The following is a 23634-nucleotide window of genomic DNA, read 5'->3' on the forward strand; positions in this document are numbered from 1 at the left end:
GCACGATTTTTTTTTTTTGTAGGATAAACCAGACTATATTGGTAAAAGGATATGAAACTATGAAGCCTGAGCAAATAACCCACTAACAAGGTGATGGGAAGACAGTTATGTCTTCATACTTCCTGAAGTTACCACTACCTCTGCCCATACTTATTTCAGCTGCAGAAAATGAACTCCACCCTGGACTAATAGAGCTACTTCACAAAGGAAGTACAACTCCTATTAATAATGTTTAGAGGATGATGGTCTTACAGTCTGCACAAGTTAACTTGATATAAAACTAACTAGGTATAAATTAACACCTTTCTAAGCCTGCCCAAGACTGAAGGCCAATAACTGCCCAGAAAAAAAAAAAAAAATCTAGATTTATACTTTAGTATATTCCAATCTGTGGAAGAAATTTAACCAAAATTCCTTCCCCAAGATCCAAGAATTTATGAAGATGGTTTCAAGTTGTTTTTCTGCAGACTGTTTCATAAGCTTTTGAACAGTGAAAAGGAAGTGTAGAGTGTAGAACTTATTCCTTTGCTTTGATATTAAATACTCTGTTTCAGTGAGCTATGTCATTTTGCAATTCTCAATGGACAGTATAACAGAAAACATAAATTTAAAAAAGAACAAGGAAACAAAGACAAACTCTCAAAAATATAATACAGCTCTATTTAAAGAACCTTTTGTATAAATGTAACATTGTACCATGGTAGTTTAATATACTTGATATTAGTAAGTTATTCCATGTATTTGATATGATCTGCAACAAGTGACATCACCTCTGTTCCACAAATTGACTTTATAAAGAAAGAAATTAATCACTCGTCTAAGAACTGGAGGAAAAAATCATAATATACAAGTTATGGGTGTACACTACTCAGACCAAGCAATGTCAGAATACCAGATGAAATAATGCCATATAGTATGGAGACACCTTTGAATTCAGAAGGTACCTTCTGAACAGAATAACCAATTTCAGCCTCCCTATACCACTCCTAGCATCAGGAATGGGTAGAAGAATTGCTTTATCAGGAAAATTTGCTTTTAGACCAACCTTCACTGATGATACTTGAAAGCTAATATATTGCTTATGTGCTTTTACATCATGTGGCAAAAGTAAGCAATAAGTAAGTACAAAAATATTGTACTCTATCAGCAAATCTTGCGCTTCTATTTATTCAGTATAGTGTTCTATTTATAGAAATGCTAATGTTAACAAAAGCAGCAGCAGCAAAAAAAATTTACTTATTCATTCGGGGGGTGGGGAGGGTGTGGGGGGAAGGGAGGGAAAAAGCAACTAAGACTCAGCCTCGAGAAACAGAATGTTGCAACACTTGGCATCACTTGCAACACTCACATCAAGAGACAGACTGTAGCCATGAAGTAAGAATTAAAAACAGTTTACCTCAAATTGTCAACTTACTTGACATATTTCTTTTTCCCTGTTTGGCATTTAGCAAACGGAATACTTGTGGGAAACTCAGTGAACTAGAATATGGATGGAAGAGATTCTTGTTCCTGCCTCCTCTTTTTTTTGTTCATTTTTCAAAAGTGGTACTTTGCATGTGTCTACAGGCATCACTTTCGAGGCTATTTTATCATTTGGACATTACCTGTATGTTTAAGCCTCTCCCAAGAGATGCATGTGATTCCTCAGCATCTGATTTCATCTACAGAATGTAGTGTCTATTCCAAATACAGAGTGCATAAGAAAAAACAAGAGTTTATCTAGCCTTCTCTCAGTAAGAAATTTGTAAGAAATAAAGTATTTCTTATAATACAGAACAATAAGAAAGCATATTTGAATATAATCTCATGATATACAACTAAAATACCAATTCCAAAAGCAGGACAGAAAGATGAGGAACTTTACTTTGAGGGAACAAAAAATTTACCTTTTGACAAATTTTCTTCGTCCACATGAGGATGGATGTGGACATTATAGGACACAGAAATAGGAAGGGCAGAGCAACATATTGCCTCATCCCACTTTTTCCAATTAATAATTTCTGTTCACTGTGGGGTATAACTCATATCCCCTAGTCTGCCTTTAAAAGCACAAGTCTTTGAGATGCAAGCGGACAGGCTTCCACTCCCTCCATTTTGCTGTCCTGTTTTAAAGAAGTTCACTGCATCTTTTCTTGTACAAGGGAAAGGCCAGTCTCATCTTGAATAAAGAAAGATTTTTTTTTTTTCCCCACACAGGAAATTGTTCCATTGAGATATTTCCTTTCCTCTGATACCCAGGAAAGCCAGTTTTGAAGATGGCCATTTCAATCATTATAGCTTGTAATTAATTTCTTATGTTAAAACATTTATTGGGAACTTCAACATCTTTTCCAACTTGAAACTTCCTCTGATGTAAATCCCCTTTTTACCTTTCCCCTCTCCCAGCTTCCCAAATATCACCATCACCACCTCCACAAGAAAAAGCGGAAAGAAAATCCAGCTATTTAATTAATTTCCTGAGCTGGCAGTAAACATAGTTAATATATAAGGTATTCCAACGTAACCTTGAGTCTCCTGTCTGAACTGGAGCAATGAGAAAATTAGTTTGTGATCATCCACTAGGTGGGGCGTTCCCCAAGTTTATGCATCAAATCTGCTTCTATTTAGGCTTAAGAAGAAAATTTCACTTTCTGGGAAAGAAGAACAAGATGGTAAATGCAATAAATAAAGCAATTTTGTAAGTATAAAATATCTAATCCTCACTAGAAGGGATGGCTCTCAATGAAAACATTCTCACAATTAAGCTAAGTTTTAAGGAGAGTAACAAACAAGTAGGAAAGAGAAGCAAAGAGCTTTTCTTCTTCTCCTGCAAGACAAGCAAAAACTGGAACTGTACTGGCAGTTAGGAATTTTCTTAAAGAATTAAGAGGGTTTTTTTCCCTTGGTTTCTGAAAAAAAACCTCCACCTGTTTTAAATCTAGCTAAGGAGAACAGTTTTTGAATTATAGGAACTTTTGCATTACAGGATAATAATATTAATAGCTGATAAATAGCATGCATTTCAAGAAAGATCCAAAAGAAAAAACAAACAAACAATCAGAACAAAACAACCTCTTCACAATTCCTAAAGAGACTTTTAAGTTAAAGACCAAACATAACTTGTTACAAAAAATACACAGACCATGCTGGCTAGACTGCACTACAGCTTTAAAAAGGATGGGGGGAAAGGGAAGAAGTCACATTACGAAACCGAATCTCCAGATTTCGTCTTAGAGAGTACATCTACTCTTAGCCCAAAGTTAGCAAACATAACAAGAATCATAGGTAAAATCATAATTGTATGCATCACTGGGAAGGCCATCATGGAAATAATCTGCCCTTTAAAAATCAAAATGGTAACATGAAGTAAAGAAGTTTGAGAAAAGTCACAAGTATGATTTGAGGTCCTGAAAGTCTTCCTTTCAGCAACAGGCTAAGGGAGCTCATGAATTTCAGAGAAAAAGTTGAAGGTCATAATCACACAAGCAGCTTCAAATCAAGATAAATTCTAATACTAGAGTGGCTTCCAAGACACAAAGGCATAACAAGACTCAAAAGTAAAAAAAAAAAAAAAGAAAAACAGATAAAAATTTAAAAGGTGCAGATACTACATATTTTTAATACGTTCAGGCTAAGTACCAAGGGAGAGGACAGCTTCTGCCATCATATTAAAATTTTATATCATGAGTGAAATATATTCAAAACAGCTTCTGTCAGTTCCAATCAAAAGTTACTTGGTTTGCTGCATGCCATTTTATGACCATTTAACACTATAGGAAGTGAAATCAGAGAACAGTAATGATCTGCTCTAGTTTTAAAATCTGCAAATCAAAAGATCAGGAGAGGAAGTAAAAGCTCCAAGCCTACACACAGTGTGTGACAGAGGCTCTGTTGTATTACTGCTTGGCAGGGCTAAAGAACTAAGCTTCTATAGGAACTCATACTTGCAGACAAACACCACAGAAAAAAGCTGACAAAAGAGGTTTTGAATAGTGACTGCATAAGCATTTAGCATATTGCAATTATGAATAATGACCATTTACATTTTGTATTGAGATTTCACTGAGTTCAGAAATGTAGGTCTTCAGCAGAACTGAAAAAGACAGACCATAATAGAACTAATACTTCCTGTAAAATATTTCTGACTAAATGATAAGCTGCAGGAATAGTGTAAAACAATTTTTAGTTTTGCCATTCATAGATGACCCTTATTTTACCCTGCTTTTTTTTTAATTGAGATTGTGGCACATATACACATGTTTCCACCCTTTCACAATTCAAAGTATTTAAAGGTTCCATAAATGAAAGCTTCAGTGTTGTTATAAAACTCGAAGTTTTATAAACAAATTCAATCTAGTGCTTGAGAAAATTACTATTGGGAGAAAGCATTTAATATTTACCTATGTCTTTTTTCAATGTACTCATTCTAAAATGCACTATTTTTATGCAAAAGAAAGTCAAACAGTAATATTCTTCAGCAACAAAATGAAAGGGAAATAGGCCTATTATTTCTAATACTTTCATTACAAAGGGACTAAACACCTTTCTGCATAACTAATTACTGGAAGGTGCTGTATTAAATATTAGCTTTTTATTCATTTGGCACGTTGGATGTGTAGATAATTAGTCTGCATAATTAGAATGTGCTAAAAGTGCTAAGCCACTGCAGACTATTCACAAAACATATACTTTAGCTTGAATTGGTAGCAGATGCTGGAAAAACAACATTTTCAATCAAAGCTGTATTTGCAGTTTGTCCCTTCTAACTTCAGTTGCTACTTAGCTTTGTCTGAAAAAATTCTTCCCCAAAAGACTTCTAAAAAAATGGGCACAAAAATGCAGCTACAGGTCAGATTTGCTCAAATAATCTGCTCACAGCTGAAGTTCGCAGGTATTTCAACTCTCAAATTGCCTTTTAATTTACCTAACAATTAAATGAAAGCTTTCAAGTTTTAATATGTTCTTAGGTGAATGTCAGGTGATCAGTTTACATCACAAAACACAAGCAAGGGTTCATAGATACAATCATCTAAAAAGCGATGCTACAACAACATAAGGAGAAACGAACCAAGTCATATCTAAATGCATTTGGAAAGAGCATGTATCACATATACTATGACTGAATGTTGTCTAATCCCTACATTTTACTATTTGATTTACTGTTTTGATTTCTTGTGACTTTTATTTATATAATTCAGTTTGAATTGAGGAACTCTACCTAGTACATCACTCTAACCTCACCGTTTTGTAGTTGTGGGCTTCTTGTCTGTAATGCTTCAGGACAACTGTTTTATCTCCATGAATTTGTCTAAGCTTTATCCACACACAACCTTTTTGCATCTATGTTTTGCAGCAAGAATTTCCACAGCTTACTGCATAACAAAGAAGTATTTCCTCTTGTTTGAGTCCACCTGTGTTCATCTCATTGTTGCCACCTACTTCTTCATTTATGAGGGCTGGCAAATACTCACTCTATGGCTGCTGCCATGGCATACTTCACAGATTTCTAGCATAACTTCTCCCTCAGGGCATTCTCTTCCAGGCTAAAGAATATCACTCTAAGTAATTGCTTCTTTTATGAATGCTGTTTCACCATCTGGTCCTGGAAATTTATTTTACCGCTAATTTTGTCAACTTGGTCACTAATCTATTCTGACACTCTTATTTGAGCCAAATTTTTGATAATTCCCCATAAAGAAGAGTTGCAATGTAAGAACATCCTGAAGGTCCTACAAGACGAAAATGGGTTAAAAAAATTAAACAGTTTTTCTGCTATGGCTTTCTTACACTTCCATCCCATTTTCAGGCTTCCTTAGTCACAAAGATCAGCACCCCAACACGGATGAATAGCACACTAATTGACTCCTCTCGTGCAGGACTGCAGAAGTATAATTATGACAGGTAAGGAAGAACACTGCAATAAAACTGCTGGAGACCTCAGAGGTTAGATAGCAGAAGTTAGACACGCTTATCTCTAAAGCTTCTTGAACACTATGATTTTTTTTAAACTCCCTTTGAAACCAAGTTTCATGTGTCACAACTCTCCTTATGATTTATCAGCCATTAACCTCCTTATTTTTAAGCTACCTGCCATAGGTAATTCATTTACCACTTAATTAAACTAACACAATTTATTCCCTGTAGGCATAGAAAAAGGAAACCTGGGAAACAGTTACATGCATCGTGAGCAGACTAGCTCTGTCTTCTCTCAGCTGTATAAATACAAGATTTTTTTCATTGTATGGCAAATGTGATGTTATTTCTAGTTATTGAAGTCATTTGTTTAAAAAAAAAGTATATTCTTTTTATCTTAAACCTAAAAGAAGGTTCCTACTGGTGAAGTCTGTCACTCTTTGAGCTGAGTAATGCATTTGCACAATCCTGTGTTGGGGGATGCTTATTCCACATTTTGAAGCTAAAGAACTGAAGTGCAACACTTCCAGTTGAGAACACTATGGGCCAATAAACTCAAATAGCATCCCAGTTCCTTTACCATGCCATGAATCAATGACATCAGGACTCTGATATGTAAAATATTTGTTGCTATACAGTAACCAGTTCACTCTTCTTTGAAGTAATAATCTATGTAGATTTTTTCTACAAGGAACATATATAGAACTGCAAATGTGAAAAGCTGGCCAAACACTTCTGAACTTACCCCACTGCATAATATCTTGTTAAGATCACATTCAAAACACCAATTTTCACAGAACAGCTGTAGGTGACTGAAATAGCAAATGAGTAGATAGCTCTCATTGTATATATCAGGAATGTAAACAGAGGAGGGTAAACAGGAAGGATTTGTTTGGGGGTTTTTTTGTGTTGTGGGGTTTTTTTTTGTTTTTTTTGTTTTTTTTTTTTTGGGGAGGGGGGAGGTGGAGAAAAGGTTGGGGACTGGGTTTGGTTTGTTTTTTTTTTTTCTGTTTGATTGTTTCATAGGGGAATGATTTCTGCAGAAGTAAACCTTGCTCATTCTTTTCTATTCAGGCATAGAACTCTTGTATAATGTGATAGGACTTGAACTGTATAGCCTACAAATAAACAAAAAAATTTTTTACAAGGAAAGTGTAACATACATATTGCATTCACGTGCTTCTTCAAAAACAGATTAGATCAGCATCCCTGAGTAAAAAGGCAACACCTATTGCCATTACAATTGAGAGAAAGGACTAGTTGGGTGGGTTTTTTTGTTTTGGTTTCTTTTTTTTTGTTGGTTTTGGGTTTTTTGTGGGTTCTTTTTTGTTGATTTGTGGTGGGTTTTTTTGTTTGTTTGGTTGGTTTTTTTAAAACTTGGTGAAAGGACGCAAAAGTTCCAAGAATCCTGGAGTACATATATACTAACAGGTTTGTATCTGTTTGGGGTGCATCAAACACAGCATAACCAGCCAGTCACAAGAGGCGATTATCCCACTGCGTTCAGCGTTGGCGCCGCCTCACCTCAAGTACTATGTGCAGTTCCGGGCCCCATAATTTAAGAAGGATGTGAAGGTCCTTGAATGCATCCAGAGGAGGGCAACAAAGCTGGTGAAAGGGCTGGAAGTAATGTCCTATGAGGAGCAGCTAAGGACTCTGTGCTTGTCTAGTTTGGAGAAAAGGAGGCTGAGGGGCAACATCATTGCTCTCTACAGCTTCCTAAGGAGGGGAAGTGGAGAGGGAAGAGCTGAGCTCTTCTCCCTGGTATCCAGTGATAGGATTTGTGGGAATGGTTCAAAGCTGTGCCAGGGGAGGTTTAGACTGGACATTAGGAAGCATTTCTTTACAGAGGGAGTGGTCAAACACTGGAACAAGCTTCCTAGAGAGGTGGTCAATGCCCCAAGCCTGTCAGTGTTTAAGAGGCATTTGGACTATGCCCTTAACAACATGCTTTAACTTTTCATCAGCCCTGAACTGGTCAGGCAGTTGGACTAGATGATCATTGTAGGACTGTTCCAACTGAAATATTCTATTCTGAAACCTGTTCCAGTGGTCATCTAAGAAAGCCTAAGTCACTTGCAATGCATTTCCCAGGAGACAAGATCCTTAGCTTCAAAAGCATGTTCTCAATTGTTCTTCAAAGCTTTTTGAAATGCTGTAAGTAGGGAGAATGATGTGTGAGTGACAACCATTTTTTCATAATCCTGAAGGCTCTGTTGACTAAATCTCAAGCAACCTAATAAGATAACTCCACAACCATCTAATTCACAGTGAAAACTGGACTAGTCTCAAAATTTTATCTGGAGATTAGAAAGTCGTCCGTTCCGCCATCTACTTCTAAGTCAATCAGTTCCTGAACGTTTCAAAAAGATGGTGTTATTTATGAGTGTTCTCCTACACTGGTGAAATGGCTCTATTTTCAGTTCATGCAAATGGTAAAAGTGAATTGTTTGTCATTGTTCCAGGGAGTAGAAAGTTTCCAGATCCAGTCTAGCAATGATCATGGATCTTTTAGTGACCTGAATATCCATTAAAACAGACATAAAATTAATGAATGAGAAATCTTTTGATATCAAGTAATGACAAGTAATAATTTTGCTGGAGGTCTTCATGTTGGCCTTTAAGGGTTCAGGCTTACATTTCAAAAGCACTTTCAAACATTCTAAAGAGTAAATGATGGAAATATGCGGAGAGTGCAATAGAAAATTAAGTTCTGCAAGTTAGACCAGTATGATGATGGGTCCATCAAGGAAATGAGTTTGAATGGGTAGCACCAGAAACTGACAGATAATTCTACTAGGACTAAGGAAGACATCTTCATCCATAGCTGAGAAAGTATCAGTGCTAATCAGAAGAGTTTATGTGGAGGAGGCTGGAGGTAAATAACTGATTCAAAACATTTGTGCATCTTTAACATTAAGGAGCCTAGAGTTTTATGACACTGCACAAGCATAACAGGAGAAAACAATCTGTTCTCTTTTCCATAGATTTTTTGCTCATGATGGGAGCTATCTGCAAATTTATCCAACACAGTTCCTCAGGATTCTAAGAGAGTAAACTTCAACTGCCACAAGCACCAACTGTTTTAAGACAGAACACCAAGTTCTCTTTTCACTTTCTCTACCAAAAATCCTCAAATAAGCTGATTTGAAAAATGCTTTTGTACATCACAAGATAATCTTCTTCACTCTTAAGGAAAATATGTATCTTAGCTCTAATAATGCCTTCTTATGGGAACCTAACAGCCGAGTAAGGAAGAAATCTAAAATACGACATATTTTCATTGAGCAGGTTACCTGTACAGTCAGTCATTTCTCTTCTGAGGACATTTTTCTGCCCAAGAAACAGACTATTCCTGATAAAAATAGAAGTCAGTCTGTGAAAACTTGTGTTTCAGATTTAGAGGCAAAACTGTAAAAATACCAGCAATATGCTCAAAAAGCCAGCTAGAAAAGATCAATATGACAATTTTGCAAGCCCAACTTCAGAACTAAGCAACAAGCTGTAGGTTTTTTTGAGGTAACCAAATTATAAACTTTAAGATAGTCTATACGTTAAAAAAAAGAAAAAAAGAGTGCTGTAAAAAAAAAAATCCCGTTGCCCTTATATTCTTCCTTCATTTAGCTCTTTGTGTAAAGCATCTAAAGGGTGATACTTGCTCAGTACTAAGTTCCTGAATGGAACCTCAACTGGGCCAATGATGTAAAAGCAAGAGCAGGAGGATTCCATTTCCTCTTCTATAGCACAGTAGAGGCATAGGTAACCAAATAAATGTTATTTTTGTCACTGAAGGGAAAGACAGCTTTAAATAACACTCAGAAGATAGATGGTTTAGACTACAGGAGAAGGTAAGTTACCATTTGCTGATGACAAGCCTTGCTGCTGTTAGAATTAATCTCAAGAGGAGGCTACATGAAATTAAGGGAAACAGAACTCAAGAAAAAAGGCACTAGGTGTTTCAAAAGACTTATTTCCCCCATCAGATAAAAACAAAACCAAAAACCCCTCTAGGAGAACATGTAAAAAGTTTCTTTTTTCCTCCTGTACCTAGAGCTAAAGAAAAAATAGAACAGTAGAGATAATCTCACAGCATTCAAAAGCTACTGCTTTAAAAGACCAGGAAAGTGGCAAAGGCAAGACTTCCTTTGTACTTCCGCTGTTTTGATTTGGGAGAAAGATGAAAGCTTTCATATTTAGAGAAGGACCAACAGCTGAGACCTGAGCACTAGCTCAGTAATGATCAGCTATTGAGAAATACTGCAGCACCAAACTGTCAGCTCAGTTTTCTTCAGTAGGACCAACATATATATCCCCTGAACCTTTCTTGCTTTATCTATTCCCTAGAACAGTAGGTTTCATTTGGCATTTCAACCCATGCATTTATATGCATATAAAATATTTGTATGTATATGGTATATATAAATCCAACTGCCTTGTCACATTTCATAGGAATAAGCCATATGAATCTTAACTATTGCGTTTTTCCAAAAAAATGTAATACATTTTAGCTTGTCTTTTCTATTAGTTATACCACTTTGTGTAGAATTGTTTATTTTTAAGGTTCTTGAAACATTTGGACTTTTTTTTTTTTACATATAAATCAACTATAACCCACTGAGAACTGCAAGTTGACAGCTGTCACATTCTAGCAAAGAGACAGGCAGTGTTCAGCCTTTTCTGGTTCCAATTCTCTCCCAGGTAAGAGATTAGCATACCCCACTCCTGCTGTCATAGCAAAAAGCAAGAACAAGTTCTAGACGAGAAAACAGAGAGAAGTGTGAACTTCACTTTCTTCCCATTCTCTATCCTATACTTCCTCCTTCTCTTCACAGTAGTATTCAACTCTGTATCACTTTTTCAGTTCCTTTATTTCTGAAAAGTTTTAATCCTGCTGCATACTGAGGTTTCTGAACTACCGCATTTTATCACCTCTAAATAACAGAAGAAGTCATTAAACAGAAGCGTTATCCAGTCTGCTTTAGATACAAAAAAAAAGGCAGACAAGACTGAAAATTCACTGATTTCTGTCACAGAGGTTCACTAGAACAAGCAAAATTGAATAGCCACATTATTAAAAGATTATAAATGCAAGTTCACATATGGCAGACATCGGTCCTTCATCTCACTGAAAGCTCATATCTTAGAAATGTGGGGTTATACATCAATGAACCTCTGTGTCAGACTCAATGGCAGTTTTGTGATGCAGACAAATAGCTATTTGAAACTGGTTTGAGACAGCCAATGTTTTTAACCTGAGGCAAACTTGTATTGTAGTGATAGAAATAAGGCTATTAATGAACTCACCAATATTTAACTATTCCTGTTGGGCCTCCCATTCGTCAAATTTCACAAGTCTAGCACTGTACTGCCCAGGGCAAGAAAATGAAATAGGAATCATTTTCACTAGGAAAAGGTTAAAGCTCTTCCTATTTAGAGGAGGGAATCAGGACTCAATATTAGTTTATACTGAAGATTAATTGTTTGATAAGCCCAGTATATCGTCAAGTAGGCAAATTTTAAAAGAAGCCTCAAATCTCTATTTTTGCACATCAGTCTCTTAATGTTTTTCTAGAACAGAAAAATTCACATTCTATACTGCTCTGTACAGTAGCACACTAGTAAAACATTACAAAATTAGAGGCTAGTCTTTATACTCAAGATATTTCTTAACTGACTTCTAGCTCAAGATTCAATGAGAACAAAAAAGTGGTCAGTACTTGCTATAGCAAATACAGACACACCTTCCAGCTTAGAGGAGAAGCAGAAAGTGAGATCTTTCCATCAATGCAGGCAAGTAACAGCTTCAGTCATCAGAAAGCTTTTACTGAGCTCAGCCACATCACATACCTGTATATGCATTAAGAATAAAAGTGAAAATGATAAGAAGTGTACTGTATAGAAATTAGCTTTTTCTTTGGATTTACAGTACGGATCATAACTCTAAAGTTTCTCTCCTGTTTCCCTCTCAGCACCAATCCTTAACAGTGGAGTTACTAGGGCACAATGGTAATAGAAGTCTGTAAGCAGATAGCAAAGTTATAGGAAAAACATTAACATGATTCTCTGTTTCAGTCCAATGCTGTCCTAGAGACCAACAGTACCTGCTTGGCTGCCTTTTTTGACCTTGCACTGTGACAATGCTTACAGCAGGAAGAGGAGGACATAACAGAACTACCCTATTAAATGCTGCTCCGACCGCTTAGCAACACAGTCATTTCAAGGTCTCTTGAGACCCTCAGAAGCTGCAATCCTTCCTCCAACCCCACAGGTTGGAACTGTGGCAGCACTGAATAAGTCACCAGTTGGACAGCTCAGCCACACTTCACTGTTGGCACCAAAAGCCCCTTTCACAGCTACTTCCTTCTTAACATCTTTTAAAAAGCCTGTTCTACACCTGACACTGAAGCTGACAACTCCCTGAAGGGCTAGTTTTTACCTTTCTACTCTCAACAGTAACTGAAGTTGGCATTATTATTCCCACTTTACAAATGAAGAGGAGGTCAGGAAACAAGGCACAAGTCTAAAACAAACTGCATGAAATCAATTACTTTTCAGTCCTGTGCATTGTCATTTGGACGAAGCTTTAGACCTCTTGCTATTTGAAATTCCAACCAGAAACTGAAGTTTTTAATAGTGTTGTCTCAGACACCAGGACAGTAATGCATTTCAGTTTGTTTCCCGTGTCTATTACCCTTGTGTGCTTGTGAGTGCCAGCTAAGTTTAGTAACTAATTAGACTGGAGTCACAATTCCATTAGAGGTCTGGATCAGTAATTCACCAAGCAGGAAACAAAACATCTCTTGTTGAAATAACTGTAGCTTTATTTGAGGGATTTTTTAAAAAAAGAGTTTAAAAAGGAAGAAGTCATCCAGTAGCTATACAAACCTCATTGTGTGCTTCCATTTTAGAAGCCACAAAATAGGTCACGCTTAAATCAAGCAAAACTTCTGGCTGACATTAGTATTTTAAATCAGCTGAGCTTTGACACTGGGGTAACCACTATCAAAGATAATTCTGATCATAATTACTAGTTCCAATACTAATTTTTTTCCTTTATGTTGAAATTGGACAGTTTCAATACAAACACTACTTTCCATTGTTCTCAACAAAGCATACTAAGCAGCTGCAAAAACACTCCTTCAACAAAGAACTGAGAAAGGTCATTACCAAGGAAAGAGCAAGCAGTAACAAAAGATTTGATGCCCCTGTAAAAACGGCAGCTTATTGGTATAGTACAAAGAATCTTGTAACACTGAGAAAGCACAAGGGCCCAGGTTCTCCTCAGAGAGATGTATATAAACCAGTGCTATTCTGCTATTGCATAGTAGGAGGTTACAACAAGGGGTGAGGGGATAGACAAAAGTATCCATACCTTTGAAAAAGAGAAGAACTTGAAGCATTAGCACCAAGAAGGAAACAGCTAGCTTGGAAACATTACAATATTATAAAACCCACTGTAGGTCTTAGAAACTGCAAAAGCAAAAGCAAGCAGAGGTCAGCGTGGAATCCCTGGCAGAATTTGATCTGGTACTAAATTACTTAAAATTCAACCAAACTCTACAAGCGGTAAGAGGTAAAGCTTTGAAAGTTCCACAAACATGCAGAATCTCATAGCTGTCTGACAAAATGCACACAGATCCCGGAGTAAAACAATACACTTCTGCCTCAACGAAGGTGAAAGCCCTAGCTTTTCAGTTTTGTGCATTGTCCTAGGATGGTCAATGAGAAACAGCTGAGGCAACAGGACACTGTTGTAGCACTGCTCTCCCTGCTTTACGAGGTTCCCCAACTTGCTAGATAAAGAAATAGGAGCAATGGACAGAAACCAGTGCACCCCGCCCTTATCCCACTTCACAATAGACAAGGCAGAGCATGTTGACTTCCTTCCACACAAATGTGTGCCTTCATGTACCTTCATCAGCCTTTGCAAAAAAAGTCAAAGGGTCAATGTTCAGAGCCACTCCTGACTCAAACAGCTTTCACTGACTGTATAATTATTGTTTGTGCTGTGCTTGGTATTGGGATTCACTGGGGCTTAAGAGCTTGTAAATGCTGCCGAAAGAGAAGAGTTAATTAATAAACCTGTACACAGACGAGCTTTACCCAAGAGGGATACAATGGCCTTGTATATCAGACAGAACTAGAATTTCAGGTCACTTAGTATACCCACAGTCTTCCCAAATCCCCATTCCACCTTGTCCCATGCCCTTGGTCTTTGAACCTCTTTCAATGTATTTATTTGCTATATGCATAAGAGTTCGGCAACTCCTAGAGGAGGAGAAAGGGTTGGGGCAAAATTCAAGTTTGCCAGAGGAGCAAATAATTCCACAAACCTTTTAAGTGTTTCTGTGTCAAGTCTTGGAGGCTTGTTAAGGGGCAAGGGATGGAGAACATTTATGTAAAATCTTAAGTCCAGCTTCAGAAGCACAACAAAAAAAAAGAAACAAAAAATAGTCACCTTTGGGTGACTTTGGGACTTTTTTCCTCAACCACATCTGAATATAAAGACTACTACAGTTGCCAAGTTTACATGCAATACTGGTCACCTCCTAACCACCCCCACCCACATTGGCACCCTGTCCCCAAACAAAGACTCCCAAAAAACCAGCCTGGGGGTGGGGCAGAAAGCAAGCACAAAATCACTAGAGTTCTGCTGGCCTATATAACGGTATTAACAAAGCATAGCAACAGGGAGAAATGTTGCATCTCTAACCTTCAAAGACTGTACTACTTCATATTCTATAATATTACCCTTGCTAACGTTATCATTCTGATCTTACTTGTAGCACTACAAACTTCCAAGGCTCACTTATCCTTTCCCCGTCCCTTCCCTGAGGAAATACAGAAAACTATAAACATGACTATGAAGTCTATAACTACAAAAAGGTATTTGTATTGAACTATAAAGAAACAGAATGATTTTTATTATACCTTGAATAGAACATGTTGCTAATTAAAGCATTTGAATTATCTAAGAATACATGCCAGAAAAAATCCTGTATTAAAAAAAAAGATATTAAGCAAGCAAGCACTCCTGCAGCATGCAATGAGATGGTTGACTTGGGAGGCTAATGAATTAGTATAAACAATTTAAATCTAATTTAATTTAACAATGTAGAGCATTTGTGCATTGCAAAGCAACAGATAGTCATTTGTTTCTTCATTAAATCAAAGATAAAACTGCTGATTACCCTTCCATGAATTATTTTATTGAAGAGGATGGCAAACAAATTTATAGTCATAAAAGTTCATGGCTAGTCCCCAAACAAGCAAATGTAACCAGTGAAGGATACCAGTGAATGTAATATAGACAAGCTGTGGTTTAGGGCAACACATTATTCAGCCAAATTCTCACATTTTAATAGTTAGTGAAGAAATGTTTATACAGAAAATTAACATAGCATTTTAAGTTTACTTTTTATTTCCACAAAACATATCTAAACAGCACAATTCACTATTCACAATCTGTAAATGTGTTAAAATGATACATCAAGAATGCTGAGCTTTTGGTACTGCCAGTACTACTAAAATGATTAACCCCCCCCCTCTATTTTACAGATAAATTTATGAACTTGCCTCAAAAGTGTTACCGGTGATATCAAATTCTGGTGGAACAAAGGCACCCTCTGGATCATCTTTGAAAGCAAAAGATTAGAAATTAGTAGTCTTGCTTGTTTAAAAAAACAAACCAATGTGATGACACAAATTTAATGATACACTCATATCTGATAGGAAAGAATATATATAGCAGTGTTTCGGTTCACTCATATCTGATGTACAAAGAACTTGTTATCCATGTTTCTAGTACTGTAAGTAAAATAAAATGCTATTTTCAAACTTTCTGCAAGATACTTTTCCTACTAAGAAACAGAACAGAGAGAACACCCCCAAAGAAAAACATTTACCATGCCTAACCACTTCTTGCCTTCAGACATTTATGTTTGGAGCAAGTTATCATGTAAGCTGGTATGGCTCAGCTGTGGCTTGCAGGTTTGATTTGATTAATGGGACATTTCCATTCACTATTTTCCACTGCAGACCTGCAGGATAAGAGTTCAAGCAGCAAAACCAACCTGAACAGCTAATTGCCTCTTCATCTATAGGCCAGCTTAGAACCTTGACCTTTCTGCTTAGTTTGTTTTAATTATGATAAAAGAGTTGAGGAAGCATATTCCCCATCCGTGTGCTGCTTAGCAAAGAACTGAGCAACTGCAGCAGCCACTTCTGAGTGAAGAGGTGGAAGGAAGAAAGGAACATTTTAAGAGACCGATGTCGCTGCTGCATCCAAGCATGCATGTAGTATTATACTGTATTGATGTCATATGAACCCAGTAAGGAACACCAGGGGATTAAAAATGTGCCCAACTAAAAACCTACTCTTCATGTACATATTCAATTCACCTAGTCTATCCTTCTGTGAAGCCAACGGATGACTGAGATCATTCACAAGCAAAGACTAAGTTTCCCTTCTGAACAGGGAGAAAACAAAAAAAAGTATGCTCACAGGCATAGCATACTGAGCTTAGCTTTAGCTCTAACAGAACTTTTGTGCCTGTCCTTTAGAAGTGAAATGCAAAGCTCTTTTATTGTGAAGATACTAAACTCAGTTATGCGGTAGAGAGGACTAGAGAGGACTTTTTTTATGTATTCATATATTTCAGCTACCTGGCATGGCTGACTATCCAGATGACACTCACTGATTTATAGTTTGTTACGATGTTCCCGATTCTACTTTCCCACTGAAAAAAAGAGGGGTACACAACTAATTCTGCATTCCCCCCACAACCACATTTTTTCCTGATATTCGGGGGGGCAGAAGGGGAAGGGAACTAATGGACAGAAGATGTTTTGTTCCCCCCTCTCCCCCACCCCCAGACTACTGCTCCTTTTCATCTCTGCACTACCTTTTCCCTTTCTTTCGATACAACACTTCAAAGGCTGTACAAGCATATAATTTTTATCACTGGTAAAGCTCACTGTATTCTTTTAATATAATGTTTACAATGGAAATTTGTCTGATTTGAAGAGGCAAGAAGATATCAGAGCCCTTGGCAGAACACCCTATTGAATATTTGTCACTTTAGCAACACAGAACCTGCAGGAAGCAGAACTCACTGCTAAAGCAGAGACGACAGGCTGTTCATTTTCTCTCACTGGCAAGCAAATCCAGAGGTTATAATTTTATTCTGGAAGAATAAATCCATAGGCAACAACTATAGTAAAGCAAAAAGGACAACCTCCCAAATGCCTATATAACAAACTATATTTTAACTGAATAGTATCAAGATCTGAGGGAAAGGGGAAGAGAAAGAGTCAAAGACACAGTGGGGTGTGTGTGTGTGGGAAATAGAATATATACATAACTTCGTACATTCCTAGGCAAAATGCAACTTTCTTTAGAGAGAACTAATAGAAAGTCTCTTCCTCAGAGATTAACATGACTTCAGGGAACAAAATCTTTGTGCATTTGCTTTGCATGGGAATTTGTTATCCCACATTTTAAGCACTTGAATACAGCAAATTCCTGGATCCATTGTTTGCCAGCTATTCAATTAGACTAAAACATTTAAGAAGAAATTGATTTTTTTTTCTTTCCCAGCTGCAAGCAAAGATCTTAGTTGAGGGGCATTTTTCATCCACTAGATTTATTCTTTTCAACAAGTCTTTCATATACCCTTACGAATACAAAGCCAGCTTTTTTTTCTTTTTTTAATTTGAAGTTATGACAAGCTCCTTAAAATAAAGGAAGTTGATTCCACATTACCCTATTAACATGGAACTAAAAGTTGACTCACATACATTTGAGGAATTTAAGCACAAAACAAATACCACAACAACTATTAAAATATATTTTCATCTTTATTAATTACATTTTATGATGTTACACGCTTATTTGAAATACTATCTTTAATTCTAAATATTCATTTGTTGCAAAGTTACCTTACCCCATTTTTTCCAAATACTGCGATCTAGATTTTGACTAAAAGAATAAACACTTATTCTGACATAGATTTAAAAATAAATTAGGTTAAAGAAAACATAACAAAAACCTGAATAGTGTGTATATGAACTAGAACTGTTCTAGTTACAAGCTGACATAATTTTAAAAGGTCTACAGAATAAGAGCTGGGGTTTTTTTTGTTTTGTTTTGTAATATCCCTAACAGGTGCAAGACAAAGACTCTTGAGATGGGCCACGTGAAAAGGGAACAGCAACAATAACATGCTTTTTTGTCTGTGCTGAAATCAGAAGTAATTTTTTAAGTTAAGCATCCCCCCATTCATCTGCTACGATACCTGAAGATCTTACATGCTACTACATACTGGTTTTTAGCATATTAAAATTCACTTCAGTGAGTCACCACACTTGCTGAGTCTAAAAATCATGACTTTAAAAAAAATAATAATCCTTTATTCAAGAGAGAGAGCTTTCCTTTCTAACAGTGAATATGCACTAGAATTGCCCCATTCTCTATGGCCACAATCATCAAGATACATTCAATGTCAGATTTCTCTAGAAATAGAACATATTCATGAAATGAGAAGAACTGGAAGAGACCAAGAACGTGCTTTACATAGGTAGAGACTTGTGCGCACAGGTACACAAATACATAACCTACAGTGTTTAAACTGGAGACAAATTACATTCCCCTGGATAAATCTTAAAATAACTAGGAGAATCTTCTAAGCAAACTCATAAAAGCCTTTGTTCATCAACCACAAAAGTGAGCATATAGTTTCATATGGACCTATACTCATCCATTCCTAAACAAGTTTTTGTTTTCTCTTTATTTTAATTACAAGTTGTAAGAATAGAATATAATGCTTTACTACAGTCTCTCTCTATGAGTTTCCATAGTTCTAAACCAAATGGCCTGGAAACGCAAATACTTACCACTGAGCTGTTCCATGAAGCATACATTGCCATTGGTGTTAAAAGCCAAAGTGTCAGGAGTGATGCAGAGTGTCTGGAAGATTGCAGAATGGGTGATGCTCTTCAGAGAATGGCAACACTCCAGGCAAATTGCCCAAATATCTTGCTCAGTAAGACAGCTATCCCGCAGTGACAAAATATCAGCAAGGGACACATTCTCCTGCCAAGATATGAATTAATAAATTACCCTGGATTTCATGACACTACTTTGTGTATCATAGATTACATTTGATACAATTGGCTGCGAGTAATGTTTCCAGCAAGTTCTCAGACTTTCTAGCACACGATTAACACGCGAAGAAACACCAAATGCATGACTTTGCTCTTAACACAGAGAGTTTCTTAAGAAGAACAGTTAACCTGAACAAAGGTATCACAGTATGTTAACATCAAAAAAAGACTTACTATGGGAGCTGTGTAAGTTACATAAACACTGCATCAAAGTTAGGGAAACAGAGTATTTGGAGGTAAAAGCAGAGAGACTAAGTTAAAATATTTTGTTTAACCCATGTCTCCCCTAAGCTCTCCCAGGTGCCTTTGGATAAACTACTTAAAAATTCTCTTCACAGCAGTTTTCCCTACCATCTGTTATCTGGGAAAAAGTACCCTCTAAATTAGCCTGTATTAAGAATGATGCTGTTGTGAAGTTTAGTGGTGTAGACCATTTAATAAACACTAAAAAGCCAAACAAGCCATAGGAAAAATGTTCTTATACTTCAACTTAAAACCAAACACTTTGGTTGTCCTAGGCCTCCCCATTCCACCCAGAGCTCTTAGTGATCAAAATAGTTTATGGACTTCGTTTCTAAGTTACTGTCCTAAACCGTAAGTCAACTTTCTTTGACCCCGTCATCACAGTAAGGCTATAAAGAGTCTAGTTCCAAAAAAATGTGGCTCTAATGTGGCTTTTCTGGTCAGTATGTGCAGAAACATTGCTTTGTTCAAAGCAGCTAGCCTTTTTATGTACATTTTTTTAGAATACAAAACTAATACATTTCCCATAGCTACAGAAGTAAAAAGTTTTCATGAACTTAAAGGCATGACAAAAAAACCATACAAAACAAAACATCGATTCCATCTGTAAGGAAAAATAAGCCAACAGAAAAACGGAAGTATCTACAGAAGTTACTTTGCATCAAAGCTATACCACTATTAATTACACATAATATTTTCTCATTTATATGTAGTAATTAAGACTAAAGACTATACTTCTGAATGATATTAAATATACCTTGAATTGAAGATGTAGCTGCATATTACTTAGAATATAGAAAAAAGAAAGTATCTCACTGTCAGCAAAGCAGAATGTGAGCTATCTTAAAGCTCAGAAAATTGTAGTGGTTTAAATTTTTAATCCCTTGGAAAATACAGTTATAACTTTCTTTACATACCTCAGTACTGGAGAACATCAACAATATTTGGATTACCATTTACAGAGGAGTTAACAGTTTGTTAACATGTTTTTTTGAGAAGTAAGTATTGCACTCATAACATCCTTCAAAAAAGGAGCAACCTTTAGTCTAAAAATTGATTTCGCTTTTTGGTCTAAAGTATAATACTTAATAAATATGAGAAAAAACAGGTAGGAAATAAAGTGCACTCACTATTATTTGGGAAACTTAACGTCTATTTTTAATATTCTAGTTTTCATCAGCCTAGAGATGGATTGATTTACTAATGGCAGCATTACTACAGTGCCTTCTAGCACTAATCATGGACCTTGGTCTCATTGAGTTCATTCCTACATAATAATGAACAGCAAAAGCCCTCACAGTCCAGGTACTTGAGACAAAAGATCTCATTTTTTCTATGCTGTGCTCAGTGCTATATGCGTAATGCTGCCATCAGATTTTGAGGGTGGGTGAGGAAGTTTTGTGCATCTTCCAAGCCTGAAGGGCAGCACAGAGGTTCCCGTATCTGAAAACATAAACATATGACAAGGAGCTAGACCACAAACTATTAGGCTTCGAAGCTGACCAAACTGATAGGTAGGATGAGGATAGGCATGGAAAGGAAAGACTAACTGCTTATTCTATGGCCAACCAAAACAAGTTTAAAAAAGAAAAAGAAAAAAGAAAAAGGAAGAAAAAGAAGTTTTATGACCAAAGCAATGAACCAGTAATTATTTTTATTTTTAACTCTCCTAGGATCATCCAGCTAGGTGACATGATGGCATTTGCCAAAACTGCAACAATAGAATGTTTCACTAATCAAGATGCAAAATTTTGAGTTTCATCTGTGCCTATGGACAAGAAAGGCTCAATTTAGAGATTATGTGAAATAAATAAAAACTGCAACCTTTAAGATAGCCTCAATATCGAATTCGAGTTACAATCAGGACTTGGTAGAATTTCTTTTGAGCCAGGCTTTGAGGTTGAGCTCTACAGCGGATATTAATTGTGAGTAGTGATATCTACAGTTTAAGCCTACAAAACCATCTTTGACTTGTAGTTATGTGGGGAGTAAACGAAAGATGATTATGATCTCATGTCAGACAAACTTATTTTCCTTCCAGGGGAAGGGAAAGTTAGGTAATACAGAAAAAAAGACAGAGGAAAAAGGAAAAAAAAGAAAAAAAGGCCTATGAATGTTCATTGGCTTCCATCAGCAATGGATGGATAGTTGAAGAGAAAAAACAAAGCAAAACACCACCACCACAACCATACACCAAGCCTTCCTCTTTCCAATGCTCCAGGACGTGATTTACTTCACAGAAACCACGTATTTCTCAAATGACCACACTATCTTGGCCTTAGTTATTAAAGCTGCTATTGCAGCAAAGCAAGGCCTTTGTAGAGAATGAAACATTGAAAACACCAAGACATGCATTTGATTAGTTTGCATCCCAAAGCAATACAGAAGCAAAGTTTTCACTGTGGAAAAAACCCCACATTATTTTAAGACTGTAACACAGGAGTTTCTGGCAAGCTGAAGCTTCTGGTGAGCCACGACTTCAGTACTTTGGACCATTGAAAGTTGGTTCACTCAAACTACAGGAAAACTGAAGTCTGTTACATAACAGAGATGCTGATGCCTTTGGTCTCGTCTCATTGTCAGTAAAAAACACTTGTAAAAGCAATTACTGTTTAATAACTAAAAAGTGAACTGGTCAGTCAACCATGCTTTAATTATTCACTTTAGTTCTTAATTTTCCCTTATATTTTCTTCAGAAAGCATAAACCAGTTCAGTAGCATATGTTATTAAGCAGAACAGGAAGAGAAAACAAATTAATTTGCCACACACAACTGCTTAAAAAAATTGAAATTAAATATTATGGAGTGTGAGATGAAGAAAGTCCTAGTAAAGAAAGGTATTTGAAATACACCCTAACCCTCAGTATTTCCTACTCTTCAGCTCAGGCAGCTTCTCGCTTCCCGTATTGGCTTTTGTAAACCACATATATCAGACACCAGCCTCATTCCTTATACTATGTACAGTGATGAGAAGCACAGGCTCCACTAAATGACTAAGCAGCTGAGAGTTAGGTACATCAGCATTCACAGCTTTCTGGCACCTATGTCTTTTTGCCAAGATAATTCACACAAACTTCAAAACAATCTATTCCAGAATCATGGAAAATGTGGCAAACACCATTCATTACATTCATCGCATTTGAAGAAAAACACTGGGTTGCCTGGGTAGGCTCACTGAGTACTCTTCAAAGCAGCCTTTTTTTATTAACTTCTCTAATCACCAGGTGATAGGTCATGCTCATTCTCTAAACAAGAATATTGAAAACATTCATGTGCCTGGAATAACTAAATAGAAAGGACTGGTAGGAATTCACAATTAAAGTATATATTGAGCAGGTGAGAGAAATGAGCTCGGGTCCTCCTCACACAGAAGAGTTGACCCTCAGCCTTCTCCCATCCTGAAGAAATACTCTAAATATTTAAGCTAATGTGTAAAAAGGAGCCACTACCACCTTCCTTCTTCCTTCTATATTTTGCATGGGCCTACTACACTGAATGCTACAGATAATGGGAGGAAGAGCCAAACTGCTGAGCCATTAGATGGCTTATGAAAGCTGGAATGGACTTTTCATTTTCAAAGACACTTTTAAATCCTGATTCAGGTTGGGTTCTTGACATAGCAAATAAGAAAGCTCGCAATATCTGTTTTGGGGAACAAGTGGTTCACATATGGTTCACTAAACTTTTACTTAAAAAAGAAAAAACCTAAAACATTTTGCCCAAACATTCGCTAGGGGGTAAGGAACACACTTCATGTGGAAAGATACAAAGAAAGATGAGCAAGAGCAATAAAAAGCAAGTGCAAAACCAAGTACAAATCCAGACAAACATGATGACAGAACCGCGTTTAGCTACAGGTTATTTGGCATAACAACTGAACAAACAGATTTAACAGTTTGGTTTTTTTTTTAATTCCACAGTGACAAGGCCTTTTTACACAGGGCAGAAAGAAATGGCTGTACAAAAATCTGGTTGGTGGCTACTGGAAACACTTTTGCCCATGTAAGAAATTTCCCTTTATCAGGTGCGACAAGGACACGTACTTCCCGACTGCAGCATTAACCCAGGGCTATGACAGGAGTTACGAGACACCCCACACTCGAGTGCCATGACTTTGCTGTTGTGTGAAGGTGGACGGGGATGGACTAAGCCCAACTTGGCAGCTGGGATCACCGGGCAGGAGAAAGCAGTGAACACACAGAAAGCGAACGGTTATGTCGACATGGCCTGACCGCTCCCGGCTGGGCGGGTAAGCCCCCGGGCTCCGGCTGTCTCCGGGGCCCGGCGCAGCCGGCGGGCTGCCCTCACAGGGCGGGCAGAAAGAGGCGCCGGGGT

At 37.0% G+C, this 23634-nt stretch overlaps 1 protein-coding gene across 1 annotated transcript in view; it reads right to left on the reverse strand.

Annotated features, from left to right (window-relative positions):
• The window catches only part of KNDC1 (kinase non-catalytic C-lobe domain (KIND) containing 1), a gene marked incomplete at its 5' end in the record, with an annotated part of 61603 nt that extends 42618 nt beyond the window's left edge, over positions 1-18985 (reverse strand). Inside the window, 2 exons of the mRNA XM_009573910.1 lie at positions 15469-15527; positions 18787-18985. Coding sequence (XP_009572205.1) covers positions 15469-15527; positions 18787-18985 — 258 coding nt within the window. The remainder of the gene's footprint in view (positions 1-15468; positions 15528-18786) is intronic.
• Between the last annotated feature and the right edge of the window lie 4649 nt (positions 18986-23634).

The sequence above is a fragment of the Fulmarus glacialis genome, unplaced genomic scaffold, assembly GCF_000690835.1.
Source record: "Fulmarus glacialis isolate BGI_N327 unplaced genomic scaffold, ASM69083v1 scaffold16813, whole genome shotgun sequence".
Taxonomy (NCBI): domain Eukaryota; kingdom Metazoa; phylum Chordata; class Aves; order Procellariiformes; family Procellariidae; genus Fulmarus; species Fulmarus glacialis.